Raw genomic sequence first — 12,521 nt, forward strand, 5'->3', positions numbered from 1 at the left:
TTTTGTGTTAAAATGTGGAAATAAAATACGTGCAGCAAACCACCATGGCACATGTATACCTATGTAACAAATCTGCACGTTCTGCACATGTAGCCCAGAACTTAAAAAAAAAAAAAGGAAATATACATATTTGCTTCTTTTTATATACAGAAATTCTAGTCACACATACTGTGTAAGAAACTAATACTTTTAGGGAGGTGGTAGAAGCTGAGTAGACAGGGAACAGGAGAGTAACACTTTTCTCAGCATAACCTTTTTGTTGTTATTTTTAAATTTTGAACCATGTGAATGTATTACCTATTCAAAAAAATAAGATTATACAAGTCTCCATAAAGCTAGAATAAGAGCAAACCAACCAGATAACTTTCATGCTAGAACATGAAAGACAACTGCCAATCTCAGAAGTTGACCCTAGCAAGAAAGTTCTCGAGGTAGGCTTGCTAGCCCTGTTCACTGGAAACCAATGATAGAAATGTGTGGAGAGAGGAATGGGTATACACACATACACAAACACACACGATGCCTTACCAGACACAAGCTGGAAAGGGTTTCCACAGTTGGAGATGTCTGCATGATCAGGCAAAGGCTAAGAAAAAGAGAATATCCATCATGATTTGGATTCAGGACACACTGACAGATTTCTAGGAGCCCTCTTCAGTTCTCCTCTGCAATTCATGAGCTACAGGGATGTTAGGGACATTAAGTGGTCTTCCTCTTGTCTTCCCAAAGTTGGTAAGTCAAACAATCCACATCTTCCAACATCTCAAACCCTTCTCCACCCAAGTTTTGTTGTCCCTTCTCTATCGGTGGGAAAATCCCTGCCCCCTTCCTTTTGGGCTGGGTTTTGAGCCATTAGTGGTCTCTTCAGGTTAAGTACCATGATTCATACAGCACAGGACAAGAGTAAAGTAGTAGCAACAATCAGCCTCAGAAAAAAGGGGGAGGGGGTCGTGGAGAAGCAGGAAGACTGGTCTTTTACCAGACTGATGCTGAAGCGTGTGCATTTCAGCTCATCCAGAGTCTGCTTCTGTAGCTGCTCAGTGATCAGGGTTATCATGATTCTCCCCAGGATTTGACTTGCACACTTTGGAGCAAATGATGGATGTCTTCCCTGTTGTTCTTCCAGACCTCACTCGTAAGCCGTCTTCTGCCACTGCAGCACCATTCTAGCACCATTGGGACTTCCCTCTCCAGTCATGCCTGCTGAGTCTGCCAATTAGAGGGACCAGCCCCAAGTGATATTAGAGATGCACCTGGTCCAGAGATGGAAAATGCATGGCACACATACCACAGCACCCCTAAGCCAGGCCTCTGGCAGACATCAATGGATCACAGCTCTTTCTAGCTAAGCCTAAACACAGCTTCAGAAATTATGAACTGGCAGTCCAGATATGAAATAAAGTAGAGTTGGCAATCAAGTTGAAACTTATTTGCCACCCTTAACCTGGTTCATGCTCTGTTGTTTCTAACTGGAATACCAGCACCACCTAGAAAACAGCTGCTCGCATGAGAGAAAGGGATGCCCAAATGATTATTTCCCTCGAGATCAGCCCAGTATTTTATCTTCTAGTCAAAAGTGAAAAGAAGTACCCTTCTCCCAAACTACAGAAATAGTAATAAGAGAACAAGGAAGAACACTAGTTGTAGGCAAGACTTTCTGCTTCAGACCTGAGTACATAGGATTTTATGTCCTCCCACAGCCTAAACATTTGATATATTATTGTTTTCTCATAGATACGGTGTTTGTTTTCTTATCAAATGGGAAGAGGATAAGGAAATGGTCAGGGTAATTCCAATACATTTCAACTCTACAGGCGTTATGAACAATTCCATGACTTTATTCAACTAAGTTTTTAGCCTGATCTGATGCAAAGTCCACGGATACAGTTAACCAAGATTCTTTCTCATGGTCAACTTCTGACAGAAGCAAACTAACTGTATCAGAGAATAGGCTTCAAGCCCACACAATTACCTGAGGGGCCTTGCTCAAGGGAAAAGGGGAGGTTAAGCCAGTATCTTGATTTTATTCTGTCCATTCCCGGAAATGACCAGCAAGCTGACAGCTTACCAGAGAATGTGTGTAGCATTAGCTAGTCAAGAGAACAAGTCATCAAGAAATCTAATTATTAATCCAATTTGCAAAGAGTTTTGACAAATCATTTAATACTCCCTGGCCTCAGTTTACCCATATGTAAAGTGGGCAGAATAATCTTAACCTGTCACAGGAACAATATAACATATTAATATGTACAAAATGTACCATCTGGCCTATAAAAATCAGGAGTCCACATAGACTACCATTTCTTGTTCCCGTTTGTGAATCTTCAAGGCCTCAGAATGTCAGAAGTAATGAAATCAGTAAGATGAAGAAGGCAATAGGGTCTATCTCTCTGGCTGAATACCATCCTCCCTCACCTGTACACTAAGAAAAGCCCAAGAGGGCTGCTCCTTCTGTGACCTTGGGGGCAGATCACTCTACAAAGAAGAGGAAATTATCTCCACCCCACTCACACCTCAGAAGGAGGCCACAAGGAAGAGCAGAGAGATAAACCTGTATGTATTTGGAGTTCTTTAGAAGAAAAGTGCAAGAGAAGTCAATCATCGTTATAGTTAACTATCATTTTCATGCATAATTATTACCACCCTGAACAAAATTCTAGCTTCCGGGGAGCTCTCTTCAGCTGCTTCCCCTATATTCTTACGGGAGAAGCTAAAGCTTATATTACTTCTGCTCCTGGTTTCTTAACTCTGCTGCCCTCAAAGATCAACCAGAGTGGGAACCTAAGTGCAGGATTTTACCCCCGAGACCCCAGGCCTCAGGCTAACCAGCTATGAGGAGCAGGGAGTGAAGCAAACTCTCTAGCTTTTCATGAGGCATTTGGACAAACAGTAAACTCCCAGCCATCTCTAGGATCAAGTCAAGAGAGTGAATTTGTGTTTTTCTGCATTTTAATTGTTGGGATGTGGCCACACACAGCGGTAATTGGAACAATGCAACTACCACCACGCAACTGATACTCTCAGCCTGAGTTTCCTAAAACAGGCCAGGCTGAGAGGGGGAACAGAACGGAAGCCATAAGGAATCAAACCAGGACACAAAAGAAGGCAAACCAGCTCCGCGAGGGGCCTCCTCTTTCTCAAGCAGGCATTGAAAAAAGTGTAAGAAGCCCTCTCTTGCCGCCTTCCTTCCCCTTCCATTTTGTGTATCTGAAGGGTAGAGACAGCCCTGAACAGTCACTAAACAAGTTAAAACTTCTCAGTTTAACAACTGGCACGGGGCTCAGCCCTTCAGAGAGCAGCAGGCCGTTAGGCCCTCTCAGCAACCCCACCAGGCCTAACTCTCAGTTCAGGCTTTCCCTCCACCAGCAGCCCCCAAAAATAAAGATCAGACCCCCACCCCATCTCCTATTGGATGGCAGTAACCCCTGACACTCCTGTTTCAGGGATGCTGAGGTTGTGCTGAACCTAGACAAGGTAGGATCAGGTCAGGCCAACAGGGAGGAGAGTCACAAATCCCTTGGGGACCTTCCCCCCAGGTCCCGGCCCCACACCTCTTGGGGAGACTGAAGGAAAACATGAGGAAGGCAGGGAGGTGCATGAACAGGTAGGTGGAGACCTGCCTGCTCTTCTTCCATATGGTTCTGCTGGGGAAAGGGGTGACAAGTGGGGAACACCCCTCCCCCCACCCCCATGAAGAAGCAAAAGGCTAGGCCCCTCCAATCTTCAACCTCTCCCTCTGTTGCCCTGCCTGTCCCCGCGGGGTGGGGCATGGGGCGTCCGCTGGTCTCCGGAGGTGGGGGGGGCGCCAGGGCTCGCTCATGGGGGGCTGTCGTTCGCCTCTTCCCACTAGGTTCCATCATCTGGCCGCGGGAGGCAAACTCAGGACGCAAGGGATGGGGAGGGTCTGGGACTTAGCACTCCGCCACCCCCTCCCCCACCGGGTCCCGTGCTCTCCCCGCGGAGGCGGCCTGCGAGGCCCGGCCGCGCGGGCGGTCGGGCTGGGGGAGGGGAAAGAGGGAAGGAGGGAGGGACAGTTGAGGTGCCCGCCCCGAGGCCCCAGCGCCACCTGCCCTCCGCCACCTACCGCAGCTCCTCCAGCTCCCAGGGCCGCGGCCGGAGCAGCTCTGAGCGCTCCGTTCGCCCCACGGTGTCCTTAAAAGGCGCTGGCGCGAACCAACGAGTCCCTGAGGAGAGTAGTGGGACAGCTCTGGCTCGCAGAATCCCCCCGAGCCACCCACGGAGAGGGCAGCTTCGTGTCGTGTCTCTCTCAAAGTCTCTCTCGGACAGCGCTGTCGGGAACGAGCCTGGCGCTTTGATTTAGGGATGGGGGTGGTTTCCTCACTAACGAGTCACCCCCTCCAAAATATCGCAGAAAGTGGACGGTCCCAGTTGGAGGTACATCTTGAAACCCGCGGGGGAGGCCATGTCGGAAGAAGGTAAACAAAGGCATCGCCCCTGCCCTCCCTCCCTCCATCGGCCCAACTACAGCCGCCCACTCGGTTCGGCCCGCGTCCAGCAATTAGCCACAGTGCCCCTCACCTGCTCGGCTGCCCCGCCCTTCACGACCACCTCTTCGAAGGAAGCCCCCTTCCCCCAGCAAAGGACCCGTCCGCGGCGTGAAGGCTGCTGGGAAGTGTGGTCCAAACGCCGATTAGGGCCTGCTCGGAGTCCCAGGAGCCGCTCTTGCAGCTGCCGCATCGGCCTGAACCTTAAAAACCCAGAACTTATAGTGGTTGCGGGGACGTTTCCACTTGGTTCTGTAATTTGCACTCACCCAGAACACTTTGTAAAGCTCAGGATAGCCCAGGGCTGTTCACTCCCTCTCCTCTTTCTCCGCCCCCCCTCAGCAGGATGAGGTAATGGGATTGTGATTATGACATCATAGGCGGTTCAGTTTCTTGCGTTTGTTGGGGGAGGTGCGGGGAGGTGGGGAGAAGTACGGTGGTTACACTTTCCTTAAACAGAAAGGGAAGGAGGAAACAGGCAGATGGGGAAAAGATGTTGACGGTGCTATATTTCCACTTCAGAAAGACGAAACCACCTTTTATTAAGTCTCCACCACTACCACCACCTCCCACATGAGCCAAAGTTTAAGTCTTTTTTAAAGAGACGGAATGTAGACGTTAGTGTGTGAAGAGGTTGGGTTGATGGTTTCTGGCTCTTACGTAAATTCGAGTCTCAGCTAGCATCACAGATGGTTTAGGGAGACAAGCAAAAAAGTGGATAAAGGAGAGGCTTTAAACTGCGTTAGTGTTGTGATTTCTTTGTAATACAAAGTTTTCTGTTTCTTTTTTTTAATTGATTGGAAAGTAGCAGTAATGCAAGTAATCTTCACTATTACACTTAGCAGCAAGTCCTCTGAAAGACGTCTGTTTTCTGTAAATATTTTTGCCTTACTCAAGACTGGGACAGGTAAATAGCTGTGATCAGCTGGAAAGTAGAGCCAGTGGCAGGGATCTTCCTCACTGAGCCAGGGAGGGGAGGAGGCAGGAGCCACCAAGTCTGAAAAAGAGTAGAGGAAAAGTGAGGTACAGTACTAACTGAGAAAATAGGGGTGGAGAGATTTACCTTGCACTGCCTATTTCCCCTTGGCAAAAGGAGCAGAGTTAGGGGCCATGAAGTATGGGACACATGGTTTCCAAGAATTGCTGTTATGTGCCAGACACCATGCTTTTTTTTTTTTTTTTTTTTTTTCAGAAATGGGGTTTTGCTGTTGCTCAGGCTGGAGTGCAGTGAGGCGATCATAGCTCACTGCAGCCTTGAACTTCTGGGCTCAAGCAATCCTTCCCATCTCAGTCTCCTGAGTAGCTAGAACTACAGGAGTGTGCCACCATGTCCAGCATATTTATTTCTATTTTTGTAGAGAGAGGCGTCTTGCTATGTTGCCCAGGGTAGTCTCAAACGCCTGGCCTCTCAAAGTGCTGGGATTGGCGTGGTGTCTCACACCTGTAATCCTAGCACTTTGGGAGGCTGAGGCAGGCGGATCACCTGAGGTCAGGTGTTCGAGACCAGCCTGGCCAGCATGGTGAAACCCCATCTCTACTAAAAAATACAAAAATTAGCTGGGCATTGTGGCGCCCACCTGTAGTCCCAGCTACTCAGGAGGCTGAGGCAGGAGAATTGCTTGAACTAGGGAGGCAGAGATTGCAGTGAGCTGAGATTGTGCCACTGCACCCCAGCCTGGGCAACAGAATGAGACTCTATCTCAAAAACAAACAAACAAACAAAAAACAAAATGCTGGGATTCCAGGTGTGAACCACCACACTTGGACTACATACTTTGATATATATTCTCATTTTTTCTTACAATCATCAAATGAAACAAAACCTTCTCTTTGACAAATGAAACAGCCCAAGAGGTTAAGTGACTGCCCACATGGTAGGCAAAGGTACTATCAAAAAGCAGTCTAAAAGCCCTTGCTTTTCACCACTAAGCTGTTCCTCTTTTTATTATTAACCAAGCTTACTAGTTAAATGGTTGAGTTAAAAGTAGGCATTGGCTCATTTGCAAAACATTGAAAGAAACTGAGACCCAAAACAAAACAAAAACAACAACAAAAAACCCTGCAAGTCAAGTTTCAGGCCTCATTTCAAAGGAAGGTTACATCCCCTTTCATCATCTACGAAATCATCTATGTTGCCTCCCAGTGCAGCCCAACAGTCCTACCCATAATTAAATCTCCTTATTCCACTTTTAGTTCCCAAGGATTTTTTACTCATGTCCTGCTCTTTTTCCCTGCTGCCCCCTTTTTATTCTTTTGTTCTTGAGCCACTGCTTTGAACTGCATCTTAATTGTGCCCTCACGGGCCAAACCCCATCTGTAACCCTGCTCCAATGGGTTTCAGCAAAGGATACTCTCCATCCATATTCTGAAGGTTCCAGGGCCTGGAGCCAGTCATCCAGGAGGTCATCCAAAGGAGTGGAATCCATTGGCTCTAAGAGACTCTCCATTCCCTGCCTAGGAAGGAACAGCCAAGTGGGAGGAACATGCACTCGATTCAGACTTTCCCTTTTCACACAGTGAAAGCTAAACCTCTGCAAAGTGGGGAGAAGTAGGGCTAGGCCTACCAGTCATAAAAAGAACCAGGAATAGAAAACACATCCCTCAGCCTTTCTGCCCTGCAGAGGCTGGCTGGGAGGGTCCCAGGAATGTAGGGCTCTTCTCCATTGCCTGATATGGGCATCCCAGGAGTGATGGCTGAACCTCCTGTTCTGGTTTGGTGTTTCAGGATGAAGCCCAGGCTGCCGCAGTGCCCTGGCCACAACAAGTATGGGTCAGACTGAGGTCAAGGTGAAGGAACACAGCTCACTGCTTATCACAGTGAATCAAGAGCCTAGATAGGGATTCCCCAAGGATGACACAGGATCAATGCCCTCAATCCAACAGAAAAAGTAAATCTTCAAATCAGATTAAACACCAAACTTCCCACCTCCCTAATATTGTTTCTTCTGGGAAGGATAACTTAGATATATTCCAAGACCCTCAGAAATGAAGATATAAAAGACAATATTTGACTTCCCTTTTAAAATAATTCTACCATTTCACAGTTTGTATGTATGCATGTAAACTTACATGTAATTAGCTAAGTATGTTGCAATTAGCTAAGCCAGCTGGAATCATGAGGAGATAGTAAAAATGTTTGGTAGGAAAACAATCTCATTAGGAAATGTAGAGCTTTTAAGAGTTTTGTTGGCCAGGCATGGTGGCTTATGCCTATTAACTCCAGCACTTTGGGAGGCCGAGGCAGGTGGATCACCTGAGGTCAGGAGTTTGAGACGAGCCTGGCCAACATGGTGAAACCCTGTCTCAACTAAAAATACAAAAATCAACTGGGCGTGGTGGTGGGCTCCTGTAGTCCCAGCTATTTGGGAGGCTGAGGCAGGAGAATCGCTTGAACCCGGGAGGCAGAGGTTGCAGTGGGCCAAGATCGCGCCACTGTACTCCAGCCTGGGAGAGAGTGAGACTCTGTCTCAAAACAAAAAAACAAACCCCCCCCCCCAAAAAAAAAAACACTCTTAAGGGCTAGGTATATAACTTCTATTTGAGAAAAGTCTCAGAAACTTATTTTTGGGCTAGATTTTTAGAGAATTTGTTTTAGGAATGCTGCAACTTTGTCAGAGTGCTCAGATTCTAGTATATTTCTATCACCTGACATTGAACTAAAGCCATTTGGTTGACATCTTTGTTGTGACCACCCACAACTGCACTTACTTGAGGACCTGGTGCAGAAAGCACTGGTAGCCAGGTGTGCACTTGCCATAATCTATCTGCTTTTGCCACCGCTGGAGAATAACTTCGTCTGTCTCTACTTCCCACCTGCAGGGAAGTATACAGTTTCCCACAAAGTGTGATTATACTGTAGTCATCAAAGCAGATAACAACTCATCCCACACTCCCTTAATCCCCAGCCTGATTTTCAAACTCACCTGGCATAGCAAGGCTCTGTGCTAACTCCCACACTCACTGTATCCTAGAGGACCAAGACTCTTCACACATCTCCTTTCTGGCGAAGCAGTTTCTATAGATGAAAAGGGTATTAGGATAAAAACCAGCTGGCTACACTGTGCCTCTCAGCCACTACCACCACCAAAATCCTGACATCAGACACAAGTTGCATTTTGACTTTTGTTTCTCAAAGCTTGATCTGCAAGCTGTCTGCATGGGTAGCACCGGGGGGCCTTGATAATGACCCCACTTTAGACCTATTGAATTATCGTTTCTGGAGCCTACATGTTAAAGAGCTTCCAAGGTTATTTTGAACATTTTTATTATGGAAATTTTTCAAATATACACTGAAGTAAGGAGTATGGGGTAATACCTTACCGCTCAAAGTATGGTCCTAGGACCAGCTACCTCACCATCAGCTGGGGGCTTGTTAGACGGACAGAATCTCAGGCCGCAACCACAATCCAGACCCCCCGAATCAGAATCTGCATTTAACAGGTCCTCAGGTGGTTAGTGTGCAAATTAAACGTTGAGATGGACAGATATGATGGACCTTCCTGCCCCCATCACTCAACACTCAGGGTCAATCTTGTATCATCAATACCCTCCCCCAGCACAGGATTATTTAAAAGCAAATCCCTAACATTAGGAATGTCTTTTTGTTTGTTTCACTCTAATGCCCAGGCTGGAGTGCAGTGGCACAACCTCCGTCTCCCGGGTTCAAGCAATTATCATGCCTCAGCCTCCCAAGTAGCTGGGATTACAGGTGTGTGCCACCACACCCAGCTAATTTTTGTATTTTTAGTAGAGACGGGGTTTCATTATGTTGACCAGGCTGGTTTTGAACCCCTGACCTCATGTAATCCGCCCACCTCGGCCTCCCAAAGTGCTGGGATTACAGGTGTGAGCCACCACGCCCGGCCAGTAATTTCTAAATATCACCTCGTCAATGTTCACATTTCCATTAATAACCAATCTTTGAGGTCCTCTGGATTGCGATAAGAATTATACCAAGATGATTTAATTCCTCCACTTTCCCCGCAACGGAATTTCTTTTTACCTACGTAAACTAGCGTCTCTGAGATGCTGCACACTAAAAGAAACACCAAACAAAGAAAGCTCTTGGAAGGGGCTAATGCCTCTCAGCATAAACACACACACCTGTCTCCCCCCAACACCTGCCACACCGGCAGCAAACGCTCCATCTCCCGTGGAAGGCCAGCAAAACTCAGAAGAAAACGTCCGCGAAAACGGCACGAGAAAGAAGCAAGGAAAATGAAACGCTCACAACACCCTCTACCTAAAAGAATCTCTCCTAGTATTATCCTAGCGAATGGTCATCACTAGTAAGGCGCGATTTAAATCTCCCGGGGTTCGTGGGGCTGAGGAAAAGAAGAAAACAGAAAGGGTGTGGCGATTGGTGAGAGGGAGAGCCAATGATGCGGCAGGCTCCCCGTGAGGCGGAGCTTACCCCGCATCCTGCCTAACGCTGGTGGGCCAATCACTATCCTGCTCTGGCTATGGGGCGGGGCAAGTCTTACCACTTCCAGAGCAAGTACACGCCGGATAATGTGCGAGCCCAACGATAGGCCGTGAGGGTCTGGGCGCGCGCGCGGAGATTGGCTGACGCAGCTTAGAGGCGAGCGGGGATAGGTTACTGGGCGGGCGGAAGGTTTGAATGGTCAACGCTTGCGGCTGTTGATATTCTTGCTCGGAGGCTGTAACTTTGGCCTTCTGCTCGGGGAAGACGCTGAGTCCGACGTTGGCCTACCCAGTCGGGAGGCAGAGTTGCAGTCTGGTTAACTGCCTCCTTTCCCCCAGATTTTCTTTCATTCTGCTCGAGTCTTCGCCTGTGTCCGATCCCTATCCACTTTCCCTCCTCTTGTAGGCAACCCTCAGACTCCAGACTTGAGGTAAGTCCGCAGCCGTCTCCGCCACGGAATCACGGAGATCCCATTGTCCCCTTAGGGTCCAGTCGGCCCACACAAACAGAGATTGGGAGGGCCGAATGGGCACTAACGCGAGTTACGACCTGGGTTCTTTCTGGTGAGGAGTCTCGAGCTGTGTGGCGTGGAACAAGTCAAGACTCTCTCTTCATTCCATCTTTAAGGTCCTAAGGTTGCCTCTCGTCGGTGAATTCAGGTTCTAACCTGGAGCCAGGCTGTGAATCATCCTTCGGGAATGCCCCTCTTCCAATGCTGATCGCCTGGCTGGAAAGGGTGGAGTTTGGGAAAGCTGAGGGAACTGTGACGTACCGATATAGATGACGTTTTCCTCCTAGCTAGGTTTATGTTTTTCTCCTGGTGAGAATTCGAAGACCATGTCTACGGAACTCTTCTCATCCACAAGAGAGGAAGGAAGCTCTGGCTCAGGACCCAGTTTTAGGTCTAATCAAAGGAAAATGTTAAACCTGCTCCTGGAGAGAGACACTTCCTTTACTGTCTGTCCAGATGTCCCTAGCACTCCTGTGGGCAAATTTATTGGTGATTCTGCAAACCTAAGCATTTTGTCTGGGTAAATATACTTTTATTTTTACACTTTATTGCTTTTGCTATTTCCAAACAATTGGGTTTGTTTGTTGGTTTGTTTTCAGTTATCCTGGCTCAAAGGTCAGGGTTTAAGTCTCAGCTCTGCCCTTGACTGTGTAACCCTTTTGAGTTCTTTTCTGTGACAAGAAATTATAGTCTCAGCCAGGCGAGTTGGCTCATGCCTGTAATCTCCGCACTTTGGGAGGCTAAGGAGGGCGGATTGCCTGAGTCCAGGAGTTCAACACCCACCTGGGCAACATGGCAAGACCCCGTCTCTACAAGAAATATTAAAAATTAGCTGAGTGTGGTGAGGTGTGCCTATAGTCCCAGCTACTCGGGAGGCTGCAGTGGGAGGATTGCTTGAGCCCGGGAGCTGGAGGCTGCAGTTAGCCAAGATCGCCTTACTGCACTTCAGTTTGGGAAACAGAGTGAGACTCTATCTCAAAAAGAAAAGAAAAGACAAGAAATAAATAATAATCTCTTCCTATCTTACTAGGATCTTGTGAGAATCAAATGATGTGGTATCTGGGAAAAGTCTTTGAAAACTGCTGCATTACGAGTCGGTCACTTTATTAGTATTAATATTAGCGTTATTGCATTTTTTTTTTTATTTTTTTTTTTTTTTTTTTTTTTTTGAGACGGAGTCTCGTTCTGTCACCCAGGCTGGAGTGCAGTGGCCAGATCTCAGCTCACTGCAAGCTCCGCTTCCCGGGTTCACGTCATTCTCCTGCCTCAGCCTCCCGAGTAGCTGGGACTACAGGCGCCGCCACCTTGCCCGGCTAGTTTTTTTTTTTTTTTGTATTTTTAGTAGAGACGGGGTTTCACCGTGTTAGCCAGGATGGTTTCGATCTCCTGACCTCGTGATCCGCCCATCTCGGCCTCCCAAAGTGCTGGGATTACAGGCTTGAGCCACCGTGCCCGGCCTGTACTTTGAATTCTGATCATACCATGTCTCAACTAGCAAACGAAGAGAAGTAGTACCTGAGAAAAACTAGGGACTCCAGGGAGAAATCAAGCCTGTGTTCATGGTGCTCAGGACAGGGAATGTGGAGTCAAGATCCTCCTTGGCCAATAAACTCTGGGCCTCAAAAAAAAAAAAAAGTATCTGTTTCAATATGTTGGTAAGGGAAAAATGAGGTACAGATTATGGTAGTGGGAGACTTTTCTCAGCCCAGTCTGAGATATTTCCAAAAAGCAATTAGATTTATTTGGACACTGTTCAGATAATCTGATAGTCATTAAGGGATGTTTCAAATGAAGAGGATTGGCCGGGCACTGTGGCTCACACCTGTAATCCCAGCACTTTGGGAGGCCGAGGTGGGCGGATCACCTGAGGTTAGGAGTTCAAGACCAGCCTGGCTGACATGGTGAAGCCCCATCTCTACTACAAATAGCTGGGCGTGGTGGCAGGTGCCTGTGATCCCACCTATTTGGGAGGCTGAGGCAGGAGAATCGCTTGAACCCGGGAGGCGGAGGTTGCAGTGAGCCAAGATTGTGCCACTGCACTCAAGCCGGGGAGACAGAGCAAGACTCCATCGCAAAAAAA

At 47.7% G+C, this 12,521-nt stretch overlaps 2 protein-coding genes and 1 long non-coding RNA gene across 4 annotated transcripts in view; 1 reads left to right on the forward strand and 2 right to left on the reverse strand.

The window, feature by feature from the left end:
- Positions 1-4,865, reverse strand: part of FAM53C (family with sequence similarity 53 member C) — a 12,487-nt gene extending 7,622 nt beyond the window's left edge. Inside the window, exons 1-3 of one of the 2 annotated variants that reach the window (XM_017891314.1) lie at positions 4,540-4,865; positions 980-1,209; positions 529-586 (exon numbers count right to left, since the gene is read on the reverse strand). In XM_017891314.1, the coding sequence (XP_017746803.1) occupies positions 529-586; positions 980-1,057 (136 nt within the window). In that variant the 5' untranslated portion in view covers positions 1,058-1,209; positions 4,540-4,865. Of the gene's footprint in view, positions 1-528; positions 587-979; positions 1,210-4,084; positions 4,378-4,539 lie in introns of those variants that run through there. The other variant, XM_017891313.1, reaches the window with a different exon arrangement.
- Positions 4,037-12,521, forward strand: part of CDC25C (cell division cycle 25C) — a 65,288-nt gene continuing 56,803 nt past the window's right edge. The window contains 2 exon segments of the mRNA XM_017891312.1: positions 4,037-4,436; positions 10,733-10,961. Coding sequence (XP_017746801.1) covers positions 4,424-4,436; positions 10,733-10,961 — 242 coding nt within the window. The 5' untranslated portion in view covers positions 4,037-4,423.
- LOC108541698 (uncharacterized) lies at positions 6,308-10,675 on the reverse strand. Its single transcript, XR_001889032.1, has 4 exons — positions 9,989-10,675; positions 8,429-8,520; positions 8,214-8,318; positions 6,308-6,959 (listed from the first exon to the last, which is right to left on the reverse strand). It is a non-coding gene; the product is annotated as an uncharacterized LOC108541698 (long non-coding RNA).

The sequence above is a fragment of the Rhinopithecus bieti genome, unplaced genomic scaffold (genome assembly GCF_001698545.2).
Source record: "Rhinopithecus bieti isolate Rb0 unplaced genomic scaffold, ASM169854v2 scaffold_20170, whole genome shotgun sequence".
NCBI classification, from domain to species: domain Eukaryota; kingdom Metazoa; phylum Chordata; class Mammalia; order Primates; family Cercopithecidae; genus Rhinopithecus; species Rhinopithecus bieti.